General features: G+C 36.7%; 1 protein-coding gene across 6 annotated transcripts; it reads left to right on the top strand.

The window, feature by feature from the left end:
- The first annotated feature begins 1,006 nt into the window (after nt 1-1,006).
- pdxdc1 (pyridoxal-dependent decarboxylase domain containing 1) lies at nt 1,007-15,174 on the top strand. 6 transcript variants are annotated; one of them, XM_057014557.1, is made up of 25 exons: nt 1,007-1,200; nt 3,024-3,116; nt 3,409-3,474; nt 3,608-3,694; nt 3,950-4,096; nt 4,533-4,722; nt 4,816-4,884; nt 4,962-5,040; nt 5,157-5,241; nt 5,530-5,578; nt 6,007-6,108; nt 6,252-6,377; nt 6,516-6,566; nt 7,357-7,431; nt 7,603-7,632; nt 9,474-9,534; nt 10,362-10,432; nt 10,909-11,014; nt 11,210-11,384; nt 12,160-12,278; nt 12,354-12,478; nt 12,863-12,955; nt 13,103-13,199; nt 13,360-13,458; nt 14,145-15,174. In XM_057014557.1, exons 2-25 carry the CDS (start codon nt 3,040-3,042, stop codon nt 14,399-14,401), a joined length of 2,436 nt encoding a protein of 811 aa, XP_056870537.1. In that variant the 5' UTR covers nt 1,007-1,200; nt 3,024-3,039; the 3' UTR covers nt 14,402-15,174. The 6 variants fall into 6 exon arrangements, with proteins under 6 accessions (XP_056870537.1, XP_056870535.1, XP_056870538.1 ...); XM_057014555.1 differs by having other exon boundaries at nt 3,947-4,096; XM_057014558.1 differs by lacking the exon at nt 7,357-7,431 and adding an exon at nt 6,958-7,002 and having other exon boundaries at nt 3,947-4,096.
- Nucleotides 15,175-16,734: the final 1,560 nt, after the last annotated feature.

The raw sequence follows: 16,734 nt of genomic DNA, 5'->3' as shown, positions 1-16,734 counted from the left end.
CATTTGAGAGGGTTTTGCGTTCGAATAATGCTGCTAAGCAGTGATGGTAAGCGTCATAAATGCAAGCAGTTTTGCTTTTAGGTCTAGGTCTAAGGTCAATGATGTGAACTATAATTTAAATGAATATGTTATAAACACATTGTGTGGCTTTCTTTAATCCCTTATATGTTGTTTATATGGTATGTGTATGTATCAGAATCACCATCATGTTAAAGATGAAAATGGCTTTTAATTTAGTAGAACTTTGTTGTTGTTAATTTAAACTGGGGATAATATTTAATGTGCTCCAAATTAAAGTTTTGTTGTTTTTTATGTTATTAAATGTAACTCTTCTATCATGTTCTATCCTTTGTTGCATCTGTTGACAGTAGGTGAGATTTAGCATTAGATATAGTTATATATATATATACACAAGTTACAAAAACAATAAATATGAAAACATTGAAAGCATACACACTAAAAAATTGCACTCATTGCCAGGGTTAAAGAACAAAACTGGGTTTTTGTAAGTCTCTTAAAACACCCCCACAGAATCAGCTGACCAGAGCTGCAAAAATGATCGTTGGGGATATGATCTTATTTCTTTTAACAATTTAGTGCAGAATACTTGCATTTTAGGGATTTCAAGTATCTGCACTTTGCCACACAATTATATAGAAATATACTAGATGTGTATGGAATGTCTGTTTGGAGACGGCGGTTTACAGGGAGGAACAAATGTTGAGATTTATCCTTTGGAATGCTGTTTAGAATTGTAATAAGCCGTGTTATAGTTTTTCATAGGCTTTCATACATTGATTAACCGATTAAGTTTCAGTGTCTTAAGTGTCTGAAACAAGTCAACAATTTTTTTGCGTAATATATACATCATTCTTACAACAAAAATGCATAGACAATGTCACGAAGTATCGATTATATTTCCTAAAAACAGTCATTTAGGTTAATTATGAATTATACTGCTGCTTGATTGGTCAGTTCGTGGGTGTGACGTAGGTGCTGCCAACGTGGAACACGCGTCGCCAATCCAGGAAGTAAACTGTCCGGTTTCGTTAGTACAGTCAGAGGAAGTCGGTGTTTTAAATACGTGTCAAATTCAAAGTGTCAGTGCGTTTTGCTAAGAGTGGACGTCAGCGGAACGGACGGCGGTGCTGCTGCGTCCCTTTCAAGAGCAGGTCGAGCTGACGGCGGTGTGCTGTGAAGGTAAGACGAGCTCGGTCTCTCGCCGTGTGTCAGTTTGTTAAGCTAGCCGCTGTGACAGGAAGGCACATCGCATGGGTTTGGGATTTCTCACGGACTGTGGGACCTATGAGGAAACCAATATTGTTTTAAAAGTATGACATTGCGCTAAGTGGTGACATTGCAGCGCTGCGAACAACCGGTGAAGCGGACAGATTTCGCTTTTTCTCCGTCAGCGGTGCACCTGTCACGCGTGTGTCATGCGATGTTTTCTGAAGCCGATTCTGCAATTTCTGCTGACATAAAGGGCAGTCGGCACACCTCCGCATTCCCTCACTAAGGACCAATAAGTCCTGGATCCGCCCTAGCTACATCCTGATCCGCAACTTATGATCCCTTTGATGATTCCCCATCTTCCACGTTGAGGGGACAGTAGGAAACGCTCCACACACACAGCCTACAATATATCCAGTTACCGGCCACCCGTTCAATTGCTTGTTAACAAATAGCTAATCAGCCAATCACCTGGCCGCAAGTCATTGCATTTAGGCATGTAGATGTTGTTAAGACAACTTGAAGTTAAAACCAAGTTATGTCCATGATCTCTCTGAATGCACATGTCAAACCTTGACAAATGTGGGCTACACCAGCAGAAGACCATGTCCATCCCTTTATGAACACCGTTCTTCTGATGGCTACTTCCAGCAGGATAAGTCACCATGTCACAAAGCTTTTAACATGTCAAATAGGTTTCTGGAACATGACAATGAATTCATTGCACACCAACAGTCTCCACATTTAGCAGATCTCCATCCAATAGAGCTTTTTAGGATGTGGTAGAACAGGACATTCACATCAGGGATGTGCAGCTGACAAATCTGCAGCAAATGCAGTGTGTCACTGTCAATATGGACCAACACCTTTTGTTTGAAGTATGCCAGAAGGAATTAAGGTGGTTCTGAAGTCAAAAAGGGGTCCAACCTTTTACTAATCAGATGTGCCTTATAAGTTTGCCAGCAAGTGTATATTGATGTCAAGGTCCAACAATGTTTGTTATTTCTATTTATTTTTGTTATATTTTCGGTACTTACTTTATATGTGAAAGTATTTGTTAATTTTGCTACCAGGATGTACTCACCCATGTATGCAAGGTAAAAAAAAAACATTAGGAGTCAACAAATGTTACAGGGACAGTCTGCAAACATTAGCTTTGTTCTTTCTAAGTCTCACATCTGTTCAGGTAAACTTTAAGCCTGTCCCGAACCCAGCAATTTGCAGCAGCACCCACTCTTCACAACAGCGATATGGTCACAATAATAGAATATACTGATTCTGGAGGATTTAGTCTGTAATTCAGTCTGCTCCGTATTGTTACTTCTAGCTGGAGGCTGTTTTTATGTGTGCTACTAAATGCAACTTGTCTCAAGTCAGTGCAGTCAAACTGGTTTGGCTCTGTTAAACACTAATAAGAATTTTACAGTGTCACTGAATAGATTGCACAGAGTGAAATTAATTATGAATAGAGTGAAATTACCTATAATGATAGAAGAATGAGGTAATCTTTGTGATGTTGAATATTAACCTGGTCAACATAATTCAATGTCAACAAAGATGTACTAAAGATATACATACAGTTCAGAAGAGAATTTTTGTTTTAAAATGTATTTATTTGGCTGCTCTGATTTTGGTTAAATATTTGGTACCCATACATTCAAGTAAGTGTGTGTGTGTGTGTGTGTGTGGGTGTGTGTGGGTGTGTGTGTGTGTGTGTGGGTGTGTGGGTGTGGGTGTGGTGTGTGTGTGTGTGTGGTGTGGGTGTGTGTGTGTGTGTGTAAAATGCCCCTCAGCACACACACGGCATAAATGATGGTGGACTCTACGTTGGTGCAAGTTGGGAAGAATCTGAGCGAAGCCATGAGAATATTGGGAAATGGAGACAGGTAAATTGTGTTTATTCTTTCAATTCAGAAAATGATTATTTATGCAGCGCTTTGACAAAGTGCAGAAGACACTGTTTTCAGAAGTGCAGAAGTTTAATGTCTCCTGACAATTTGCATTTTGTGTAGCTCGGACTCATAATAGATATGTGAAAAATAAATCAAACCAATTACTGATGAACCCTATTGTGAGAAAATGCTGAAAATCTATCTAGATCTGAGACAACAGGCATGCACATAAGACATGATGTCACTATATATTAATTGAAAGCGTGTTTATACATTTTGTTTATAGAGCCCTGGAAGATGAAACAGAGAAGCGGAGCTTTAGCAGAAGCATCCCTGGACCCCTGCAGGGAGAGTAAGATACATGCACTGTGTTGGTTGTTTTGGTGTTAATTAACAGATTTATCAATGGTTTTAGGACTTTTGAGTTGGCAGAAATGTGCCAAGCGAATGGGCACTACGTATTTGACTCTTTGTCTCGATTGCAGCGGTCAGGATGTTGCTACTATACTGCATCTTGTACACAACCTGATCCATGAAAAGGAGGACGAGGAAAAGGACCAAACCAGCCAATGGTAGTTTAAAATAAATAGTACTATTTACAATCACATTTAGTGATTTGAATTATGATGTGGCTTCACATAAGAAGCCATGATGTAGTGCTGCAGACATTTCATTTACCCTTAATTTTAAAACAGAATGAGGAATTATGGAGGAATTATTTCAACAAAATACCTGATTGAACTTTGTATCATTTAAACTTCTATTGTTAAAATACAAGATTGGACAGTGTGTGGTATGACAGAAATACTACTTGATATTTCCAGCAGGATGCAAAATGTGGGTGAGCAGGCTCACATGGCCCTGCTGGGTCACAGCTTGGCAGCCTACATCTCTGTGTTGGACCGAGAGCGACTGCGGAAGCTGACTACTCGTATCCAGTCTGACACCACACTGTGGCTTTGCAGGCTGTTCAGGTACAACCCCGTAAAAGGGCCCCGAGCAAAGGGATTTTAGTGGCCCCCGTTGTAGAAACAAAGTTATATGTACATTTGGAAGTGTCAATGAAAACAACTTGCTAAAGAAAGTGAAGATTTAAATTGATGTTTGGTCTTTGTAGAACATTATTAATTTACCTGGCTACATTTTTTTCAGTTTCTGTTGTGCTACTGATATGCAAGTTAGGAATATTTTATACATTTCATTAAATTAAAAGATTCCATAAATTTCTGATATATACATAAAAGGGCAGAAATGTATCTTCTTTTGTTTGCTATTTAAAATGATTTGAGTACTGCTGATTTAGATATTGAAATTGTAATATAGATGTATTAAAATAATAGGATGCTTGACAGAAATGAATCCAGTTCATCCCATCAAGGTCTTTAGACTGAGATCTAAACTGTCTGTTAGATATGAAAACAGCTCTGCCGCCTTTCATGAGGACGACAGGGATGGTCTTGTCAAAGTGTGCCGACTGGTGATCAATTCTCGGTATGAAGAATACGCCTCTGAAGGTTATGCCTCACTCACCTCTAAACAACCGGTCATCTACCATAGTGCTTCTGGCAGATCAGGTCTGGGACAACATCTGTGCAGTCAGGTAGGTAGAGAATGAAAATGTAAAGATTTAAGTTCAATATGATTTTCAGACCAGAAAAGACAATGATTATAACTTTGTTTTCTGTGCTCTTAGCTTGGCCTGCCTCTGTCCAGTTTGTGCACAGTCCCCTGTAATACCATCTTTGGATCCCAGCACCAAATGGTAGGAAATTAGCTTTTTAAAGTAGACATTCAGATGTGTCAGAACAATTTCAACTCATTTAAGGTTGTTATTGTCAGGATGTTGCCTTGTTGGACAAACTTATCAAAGAGGACATTGAAGCTGGGAAGCTTCCTTTATTGTTGATCGCCAATGCAGGTAAAGTTTTGCTCCAGATATTTGATTACTGCTGTCATCTGTAATGTTCTCGATTGATTGGATCATAATATCCTTGTTATTGAGCTAAAGCAAGTCTTTTGTATATTTTTTTCCAGGTACCCCTGGGGCAGGACATACAGACAAGTTGGGCCGTCTCAAGGACCTGTGTGAACAGTACAACATGTGGCTCCATGTGGAGGGGTGGGTCAACATGTTTATTATAACGTTATTATACTTATGATATACAGTAGTATAGACGACACTTGCAGGTATCATTTCAACTACTTAACCTTATATCCCCAAATTTGCAGGTAAAACTTTAAAAAACACGTGAAAATGATTGTCTTCCATTTAATAAAGAAATTGAGGACAAAAAATAACATTACTGTTTAAGTTGATTTTTAATTATTGGTTTGCCAGACTAATTGCTAACTGGATTCATTTCTGTCAAAGCTGTGTCCCTAAATTGTCTGTGCTTTTCCTCTTTAGGGTCAATCTGGCCACCCTGGTGTTGGCTGAGATCAACTCTACAATTATGGTAATGAAGGGCTAATATACACTGCATAAAGGCTGTTGCACTTATGCAGCATGAAATTTTCGTTTTTAGAACAATCTTGACTTTTCTAGTATCTGACAAAATCAACATCATGAAAAAAGAATTATGTTATAGTGAATAATATTTATTTATGACTGGTTTTACGAAGCTACAGTATAAGTATTTCTAGATCACTTAAATTGCAGTAATAGTGGGTTTGAATCTAGTCATTATAGTTGAAAATGAAAACTCCATTGTAAAATTTTACCAGTTGTAATTGATATCATGAGTTTTCAGTGTGAGCAATGACAGCTTATGGGTGTTCAACATGCAAGAAAGTATTTGTGCTCCTGCTTTTATTGGCTGTTTTATGTAATGTTTGTCATGTGTAGTGCAGTTGTAATTTACATTTCTGAATAATTTTCATCCAGGCAGCCACCAGATGCGACAGTATGACTCTGACGCCTGGTCAGTGGCTTGGACTGCCAGCTGTAACAGCTGTGACTCTCTACAGACATGAAGACCCAGCACTAGTAGGGACATATGAGTAGTTCACTGTTACTGAGTCATACTCACAGGCAACTTCAATCTAACCAATATTTTATTATTTTGAGTGAGAATCTTTTTATTTCTGCATTATATTTTTTTGTGTCGTTTCCCCTTTTTTTCCTCTCAGTCACTGGCAGCCGGTTTGACATCCAGCCAGCCGGTAGCGAAACTGCGAGCATTGCCTCTCTGGCTCTCCCTGCAGTACCTCGGTCACAATGGGATTGTGCAAAAGATCAAACACGCTACCAGTCTGGTGTGCATCTCCTAAATTCCCCTACACTACTACAGTATTGCTATGTATTGTTTCACATTTGTGTTTTGAAACTAATTAGATAATTTTCTTATCAGATATGAAGTTGTTATTTTCACCTTTTATATATCTTTCCTCTAGAGTCATCAGCTCCTGCAGAAGCTAAAAACACTTGCCTTCATAAGAACATCGGTAGGTATACCTTAATTATCCTTTGGAGCAATGTAGAAATCAATTATTGACAATTAGTTCCAATACCATACATTGGTAGAAATTAAGGCTGTTTGATTTGTTTTAATTTGATTTTATAGTAAAAATAAAATAGGACACATAAAAATAATCATGTTAATGAGGTTTATTTTAGTAATTAAATAGAAGATATAATTTTGAGCCTTCAAAACTAAGCTCTAAGAAGACTCCATTTTGTCTTTCACGTGTCACTGGTGTGAATGAGTAGTAAAGCATTAGATTTGCTTGTATTTATTTCCACAGAAGAGATGCAATTTTTTTTAGAGTACAGAAGATGGCATATCAAAAGTGAGCACATGAAGCTGTTGAAAATAAAATCTTTTCTTGTTTTTAGGATGTGCTTGAGACAGAGATCTCTCTAAGTGAAGCTTTGATTATGGTAAAACCAGGGTTGATACTAATACACTTACTGAGGGTCCAGCCTTGAAGTTTGAACGCTTCTTCACTGGCACCTACTAAAGCCATTAAGCTAAAATGTGGAAAGTGGGCTGAGTACCATTCCTGACTAACACTCTTGTGTCTGGATTTAGTGAACAATCAATATGGTGATCCTCAAACAGTGGTACTCACAGCTGCATAAAGATTCATGCAAGATTCCATTTAACCTCCTCTGAAAATTCTTTAGTATTAAGCACCACTGTACCAGCTGGATACAGATGAAAATGAGCTGTGTGAGTGTTTTCTGTGTATTTGTGGCTGTGGTTATAGTCCATGTGGGTTACCTTGGTTCCAGGGCAAGGTGCGGCCGATTCCGCCCATTTCTGGGGCAACACTTCGGGACATTCTGGGCTCTCTCATGCTCTCTATTGTAGGTGGGACCAAGCCTCTATCTGTCTCCACCAGCTTCATCTCTCCTTTTCCTCACCTCTTTTCCTCTTCCTGTCACTCTTTCCCACCATTCCTCCTCACTCACATCAGCACAGCGGTTATTTAGGTCTTCATTGGCTGATGGACTGTTCACTTCTTCCTAATTCTTTAGGATGTGGACCACTCAGGCATGTTATTTGAGGTACTTCAGGGAATGCCTCTACACATTCATCATATTGAGTCACCTGTGGTGGAAATACAAGGGTCATGAATAATTATGTGTCATTATGTATCTGAATTCCTTGCATTGATTGTTTTGTTTTTGTCTAAACATGACTTTTGAGATGTAGAGCAGTTAATCTAGAGGTGAGAGATGATTAAAATATTTGCAGTTTTAAACTACTTTCAATCATTTTGGGGCTGGTTTTGGTCTAGTTTCATATTAATGAGTTTTTGTTTACAGTAATCTTTCCTTATAAAGAGATATTGTGTTCAGTGATGCATTGTTTTCCATTCTTTTTGGAAAGAAATCTTGTTTAGTTCAAAGTAAATCTACTTTGCTGATGCATGTACAATACTGTATGTGTAAGTAAAGGCAGAATTAGGTGAAATGGCAACTGGATTTGCAATTTCAGATAATAAGATGAAGCATATGGGGTGTTAACATGTTTGTCTTTATGGGTAAATAAATTAACCTTGTAAATTATTCATGACCCTCACATCAACGGCACTCCAAACTCTCTAGCTGTCATCTCAGCACTACCCGAGCATGATGCTTGCCTTTGCTACTCATCTGAACACCATCACTGATTGACTACATTCTCTTCAAACACTCTGTGCAACATGGAATTGAAATAAATTCTGACTTATTTTGACTTTGCTTAGGTCAGCTAAGAAATATATAATTTTTATTTTTAAACATATTTCTAGTTAACTGACAGATTCCTACCATCACAGTGAGAAATAAATGAGATGTTCAGGTGCTGTCTGTGTCATTACCTGTGCTGCATGTTTCATGTTGTTATTACTGGAAAAGGTAATTGTTCAGTCATGCATTGGTAAAAAGAGATTACATTGAATCTCATTACACCACTTCCAAAATGCTGTATAAGTCAAATTCCATATGAAATGGTGCCATTGAAAAACAATTAAGAGATTGAGTCCAGGTCCTAATCCATTGTTATATTTAATCAGTTAAAAACAGTGGGAATACCCCATATTTAATGTTATCTCTCACTACAGTGTTGGTTTTTTAAAATATTTGTGTAGCATGAGCATGGTGGCAGCAACACATTTCAGTCATGTCAGGACAGGTGTAATGAAAGAACATACTGACAGAATGCTGATTGTGTAATTAACTGGTAATAATTTATTATAATTGGGTTTCAAAGATTTACCTATCTATGATTAGGTATCAATTTGCAACTTTTGCTAATGAGCTAGAGCTTTGGTCAGACTAGAAATGAGTCTGTTTCACTCTTTAAACATGGAGATACTTATTGTTGTGTTCTCCTCTGTCTGAGCTACACACTCAAGCAAGTAGATCGGTGATTAAATCTTTCCCTGCTAAAAGTTGTTTTAAAAAATTGTGTAAAATTGCTATTGTTTCTGCGATCTATACTATATGCATTTAAGGATTTCAAAAAAATCTACCTCTTGTGCCATCAGGGGCCAAATATTCATGGTGTTGGAAAAAGAAAAGTATGGGTAACAACAGTGTACTCTGTTTTTATTCTTTAATGTCCCTGCTGCTGAGTCGAAATGGACAGAATTTTGTATTGATTTGCACTGCTGGTCTGAATGACAAAAGTCTGACCAATGTCTGTAGACTGTCCTAACTTTACAATGTGTTGGTGGCACCAAGTTTCATCCATTTCTTTACATTTCACTGTATTCAACTGAAAATGTGTGGATTGAAGATAGTGTAGAAAGAAATCTATTAACTATAACTATTTTAAACAAACTCGTTTTTTCATATCATGCAGCCGATAACACACTTGTTTTCTGTGAAATGATTGATCTGCATCTTTTTGTGTCCAACAGGTAGAAGATGAACTGAGCTCCCCTGTTGTTCTGTTCAGGTTTGGTCCGGAGCTGAGTGCTGGTAAGGGTCACGCTCACCCTTTTTCAATCTATATAAGTTTTTTTCTTTTTGTATTTTATTGTTACAGAAAATGCAGATGTACGTAATGAACATTTTGGATATAGCATTAAAACAAAGGAAAAACATAAATCTTTTTAGAAAAAAATACAACTGAGTATATATAAAAATATATGGAAGAGCAAGTGTATTAACCATGTGTGTAATGGAGATATAAACAAATCGTTAAAATTGCCATTTGATTCGTATCTGCTATAGAGTTGTATATAGGGTAGGTATACATATTATATTTATATGGATTTTCATACAAAATGTATATGTGGATAGGGACATATACTTGCAAGTGTGTTCATGTAGGGTGTGTATGATGAGAGAGAGCAAGAGTAATAAAAAATCTATCTAAAAAAGAATTTTTAGGAAATTACTAATACGAAAATACCTATAATTTTAAACAATAGTTTCACCCCTAGCCTTCCTCAAAGTTGCAGACATAAATGATTCCAATATTTATTTTAGTATTGCAACAAGAGCAGAACTACTGTCCTGAATGCAAATCTATATAAATAGAATCCATGGAAACCATGGATAGTTACCATGGAAAAAGCTTTTTAAAGTAATGGCACATTAAGGTAACATACCTAACAGAAACTTTCTAAACAATACTATTTTTGGTTGCTTATACTGCAAGAAAATGTCCCGATTAAGATAAAGAGAAATTAGTAGAAGAGCCATATCAGTTTAAGCAAGTGTTAAAAAGTAAAAAGCATGCCATATATTATTCAACATATTGACGTCACTAACATATATTTTATTGCTTTTTCATTTTTTAGAATCCAATGGAGGGTCAGTGGAAGGTTATTGTGCTGGGGAAAAGGATGTGCTTGATACCTTTAACAAATGGGTGAGGCACTTCTCTTAAGTTCTTCAGTACTATGTGCAGGTGTGACAGCGGTAGTTATTTTTGTCATTGTATATAGTATTTACAAGTGTGCACAGTTTTACAGTAAAACATTTCAGTGCCACTTACATATTTCTTTTATAATATTTGTCACAAAAGGTTTCCTCTGTCTTCAATGCTGCCTCTTTCTGCTTGACAATGCAGGCTGCTTTGGAAGGTTTTGACTATCAGCTCAGTATAGATTAAATAAGAGTGTTAGAGGCTCCTACTGCTGCATTTTATGGGACCCATTTGCAATCTCAAACTCCTTATTATAGAGATATGGACATGTATCCAGGGTACTGTTAGTAAACTTAAGTTAAAGTTCTATATAGACATAGATATAGGCATGTGTTGACATGTTTTATGTATACTATCAGCTATTTTCCCCTGAGGAATTTAGTATTTTTTTTTAAAATGAAAATCTTCCCTGGATGCAGCTTGGTGAAAGGCTGATCCAGCTTGTTCCCACCAGTGGTGTAGATGTGGTAGAACTTGAAGACGAGGGTACATGTGTACGATTTAGTCCTCTCTTGACTGCTGCAGGTAAGCACAAACAATACTTTGGTCTTGTAAAATTACAAATCTATATTGGATTTTCACATTAAACATTAAAACATGAATTAAATTTAGTTTCAAATGTGATATAAAAATTCTGCAGCACTTTTGTTAAACTTTTATGCTTTTGGAAATGTGATATACAAAGAAAGTGTATTGAAGTGGTTTGGATGTCCTGTCCAGTTTTAGGGACAGAACAGGAGGACATCGATAGCCTTGTTGAGAAGCTGTCTGAGCTGGTGTCTGTGATGAGCTCCACGCTGAGCCTCAGGCAGGACTTCAGAGAGGAAGTCCACAGACATTCTCCATCACTCATATATGTGGAGGAGCTTAGCTGGCCCGGACTTGGTGCTGTCCGGTAAGGATGTTCAGTGACAAAATTTATGATAACAATATCACAGGATTTCCCCAGGACACAGTTCATAAAATAAAAGCTGCTCACCTTTTTTTAAATATTGATACAAAAGAACAATCATGCCTCTTAGAAAACAAGTTATTTCTTGATTGACAAACTCAATGCGAGCTGTAGTAGGCACATAAGAAATTCACTACTGAACCATGCTGACCTCGTATAACGTGGATTAAAATGAAGTGAGATGCTCTTTTGTTGGACAAAATGACTGCATTACATGATTAACTAAATTTTGTATTGCGTTGCATGTTCCATATTTATGTAGAGACAAACGATCCATAATTTGCAGCGAAATATGCTGCTGAGTACAGGTGTTTTTCACAGAATTTTCCAGTCATTTCAGCACGATAAATTCTATCAGTATTCTGCATGAATTACCACAGCATGACTTGTGTTTATGAGGCATAAATTGTGTCAATGGCCTGATGGCTGAAGAGCACATCTTGCATCCAGCTGTAATATATAATGGTTTCAGAAAAATTGGTTAAGGAAAAGCTAATGCAAACGGACAAATCCCTATTGCTACATTCTTTAATATTGTTTCAATTGTTTTACATTTCTTTTTACATTTGTTGCTTCATTGCATAGATCTAAGTCTCTAAGCTAGATGTAAATACAGCAAAAGTCCCACCTGTTATATTTGTTCTTTCTAGTTATCAACTTCTTTTTCCTTATAATTTGCTCTGCACTCTGGGAAAAGCTTTTATTTTTTTGTATCCAGGTACGAGCCTCAGATTGATGGAATAGATGAGAGCAGGAGAAAAGAGGGAGTAAAGAAAATCAATTCTGAGCTGCTAAAGAAGTTACAAGAGTTTGACACTGAAATCACATTCTCTACAGGTAGGTACCAATATTTCCTGAAAAGCAATGTTTCAGTACATTAATTTGCCTTTATCACCGCGATCTTCTGCCCAGGCCCTGAGTTTTCAACAGAAACCGATGACTGCATCTTTGTTGGCATGGTCACGGAGGATGTTGACATTATCGAGCTGGTTAATATGATAGGTGCCATTGGGAGAGACATCGAGGAAAGCGGAAGGGTAACTAGTTTGTTCATCTTGTAGAATCTTAAAAAAACCTCCAAAGTCTCAATTCTGCAAAGAAAAGTGGACCTGAAATGTATAATACTCTCTGCCAGTTACCAAAAACAAGAAAAGATTGCCATAACTAGATCTATAAGATCTAAGGGCACAAAAAATTCCCTCTCATTGGGAGGTCAGACCCGCTACTGTTGGCAATGTGAAAATGCCCAAATGCCAAGCAAAGGCGGATTGACTTGTGTTAGAAAGTCCCATTTCGACATGTTAATTTCAGTGTGAAATGAGTAAAAGGGCTAAATTGTGATCCCCCCCCCCCCATATATTAATGACATGCCTATGTGGATTGCAACTTTTAGTAAATCGGAAGGATTCTTTCTTATGCAGCTTTTAGAGAACATGACAGATGTGATAAGGAAAGGCATCCTGGAGGCAGAAGTGCAGCTGCAAAAGGCCAGTGAGGAGAAGCTGATGGAAGAGGTGAACATGTGTATTTGCTAAATAATTTTATACCTTTTTAAAATGAAGAACCCCAATTCTTAACATAATGCATGAAAATTAGATTATTTAACTGTAAATATGACTTTTGCCTTCAGATGTCTTATCTCCTTGCTGTGTTTGTTGTAGGGGGTAATAAGACAGCTTCCTCTGTTTGGTTCAGTTTTAAACTGGTTCTCACCAGTTCAAAGCTCCATAAAGGGCAGGACCTTCAATCTGGTTGCAGGTAAGATTTAGTGGGACATATTTTCTTTTTTTACCAAAATTCTATTGTGTGACTGCTTTGTCATTCTGCTTGTAAACCTGTAAATATCTATATATTTGTATTGCAGCGGTTGTTTATGATGCATAATACATCTACTGGTATATCTGTGCCTGAATGGTAGGTTCCCTAGACTCCACAGAGTTAACATACAGCACCAAGGCTCAGGCAGGCCGGCCACTCCCACAAGAAATGCCAACATCTTCAACAAAGAGGCTGTCAGGTAGGCTTGTCTGGCAAGTTCATACAGTATTGTTGATCCCCCAAAGGTCAGTTGGTGTCTGTCTAAATGCCTCTGAGGGATAATACAGTATAAGATCAAAGTAATGTTGGTAACAGCACAGAATTGACTGGATAAATAACCTGACACATGTTGTAATATGCCATTTAAAAACGACTAGTAGCAGCTAATATATAATAATAATAAAATAAAGTAAAAAACAAACATTTGCTCAAAATATTCTGGCGAAATGTACAGTTTATCATCCAAATTGTTGGTATTGGCGTTGCTCTGCTCCAGACTAACCTACAAGCGCTGTTGTGCAGGTAAGAATTTGTTTTAGTGGAACTTCATATGATTCTTTCAGAAACATTAACCTTAGTATTGAAGAGGCTGTAACTGTGTGCTGCGTTGCCTTCAAATTTGGGTGAGGACTTCAGAAATGCCAGTACCGACAGATGTGTATATGGTTTACATTTAGGATTAAGGGACTATCTCCGCCTTTGTTGCCATACTGTCATTCAACATTTTACGCCCATTATTCTTTACCACGCCCCCACCACCAGATCACATGTCACTAAATTTCAAATGTTTCCTTGGCCCACTTTAATTTAACAGTTTAGTTCCAAATCATATTGGAGTTTCCCCCCCCAGCCAAAATGTTAAACCTTTATTTTCTTTCCCAACAGGTCAGAGGTTATTTCAGCGTGTAAGTGCAGGCACCGACTCCTTTAGTGAAACCAGTTCTATTGCACAAGTAGAGGAGCCATCCAGAGATGGGTGTGCCAGTCAGAGCAGCAGTGTCCACCCACCCATCTCTCTGTCGGCACCTAGGGATGACATCGCAGCTGATGCCACGCCACAGGTGGACTCACAGATAGAGGTTCATGTTTCCTCAGAGGAGAAGCAACCGGAAGACCAAGAATTAGACCACAGCGAGAGATAGGTTAGCAATCTTTGTTTTCAGCCTTCTAAAACAAAACAACCTAATAACAAAAATGAAGGGTGTTCTTTGTAAGGTTAAATCTTTAAGAGGTAAAGTGAAAAGGATCTTGTCTCAGCGAAGGCGTGACAAAAAATAAAACACACCTCAGGATACTCAGATTAGTAAGAGTCGACTTATTGTACATAATATTTATCCTACTGATACTACAGCAGCAATGAAAAACACGTTTTCTAATACTATGTAATCACTCCAAAACCCAGAAGGACAGAGTAGCTTCCATTCAAAGGACTGTTGCTCCTTTATTATTATTATTATAACTGTAACTGTACATTGTATTTTTCTGTTGCCTTCACTTGCTAATAAGTTCATGATGTGGCCACAGCCATCTTTCAATCTGCCACTTCTATTTGGCCATATGCTCAAAGAAATGTTTAGAATAAAACTCTGAACAGTTACTTTTAAGGATATTTTTTTTTATAATCAGCACAGTTAAAACGACCTGATTCAGTTGTGTTTTCTTTAAGATTCTGTTTAACAGGTGGACAGATCAGTAGCAAACCTGCACATGAAATGTATTTATTTTTGAAGATAATTCCATTTAATGTAATGCCTACCTAAAATTCATAATTCCCCACCTTACCTGTAGTGTTGTTTATTCATCAAAATTTTAGTGTGTGGTGTTGTTTTGTTAATCTGTCTCTTGTTCCTGTATAAGAGAACCAAATGGTATATAAAATAAAATGAAACTAGGATACTAATATCCTATAAAGAAATATGACTCTGTTTTTCAATATAATTGTTCTATATGTTAATATTCAGATTCATATTTCCTTTATTTGTCCCACATGAGGAAATTTACAAGATAATATAATTGTAATATCCAATTTTAATACACACATACATACTGTATGTTATGTGAACAAAATGTGTGTGTGTGACTGTGTGCATATATATATATATATATATATTATATATATATATATATATATACACACACACACACATATATTGTGTATATATATGTGTATACATATACATGTATTCTTGGTAAAATACTAATAGAAAGGCAAGCATTAAATTGGATATAAGCTGTAATGGCACAAATGGTCATTTTGGTGTAGCAACAGAGATGCAAACTCACTTTGAGAAGAGCTTAAATTGTACGGCCAGGCTGTGAAACACTGACCGCATACTGTGGAACTACGAGATATTATACAAATCATCAGTTTCATTGCCTATTTTCTTTTAAAGTTGCAGACTCATTTTGCAATGCCAGTGTGAAAAAAGTGACCTAACAGATTTTTTTTTTATTTTGTCTAAGCATTCTGACAAGACTTGTGTTTCTTGCTTTGAAACATTATCCAAATATCATTTTTTTGTTATTCATTGTGTGAATAACATTGTGTTAGTTTGTGTGAATTGTGTTGATATTTTGTTCAGTTCATGCTATTAGAAATTACACACTGCACACACATTCCACCTGCTTGTGCTTTGTTTTGTGAAAACATTTCTTAGTTTGGCATTATGTGAATCTATCAATGTCAGCACACTTACTTGCACACCACTCACTACAATCTCCCTTGTTTGGCACAACTGAGGAGCTGGAGCATTCAACTTCTTTTCATTGGCTGTGTGTTATAACACAGCAGATATTTTGCCTGATTTTACAGCATTTAATAAATCATTAGACCTTAAAAGTCCCAACATTTGAACATGGATTCAAGTATGATTACAACAAACGAATGCTCCTACTTGAATAGTTTTGAAAAATTAGATTGAAAAGTTTATGCAGCCACTTGAGTTTGATCATATTTTTTCTTTAATTCTTTAATTAATTATAAATTCATTTTTCAATTTTCATTAAAACCATGAGCCAGAGTGAAGATTTGAAGATAGTCTTATATTGTTTATTGCACTTATCAATTAGCCAATGGGATGTATTTAATTTTCTTAGGCTAATTGAATTGTTATTAAATTTCATGGGGTAAATTAAAAAATAATTTTTATACTGATTATTTTTGTGCCTACAATGCTTAATCAGATTTATGACTATTGACTATCTTAATTTCATATAATGAAATGTACCAGGTTAATCTGCCACTGTCACTGTCTGAATGATTGTATTTAATAAAAGAATAAAATACAGTTAAAATGTTTAGACAAAATTATTGGGTTGAGTCACGTGCTAAAAGAGTTAGATTTATATTTTGATGATTTGTCGGTAGTTAGTCATTCAGTTTGAAGTAATGGGTGACCCGTTGATTGGCTTGCACATTTATGTGCAAAATAAATAGCAGTGTGGTAAATTAGGCAGTGGAATGACACTGTGGAAT

This window comes from Takifugu flavidus, chromosome 18 (assembly GCF_003711565.1).
Source record: "Takifugu flavidus isolate HTHZ2018 chromosome 18, ASM371156v2, whole genome shotgun sequence".
Classification (NCBI taxonomy): domain Eukaryota; kingdom Metazoa; phylum Chordata; class Actinopteri; order Tetraodontiformes; family Tetraodontidae; genus Takifugu; species Takifugu flavidus.
This window is presented reverse-complemented; position numbering and strand designations above follow the sequence as displayed.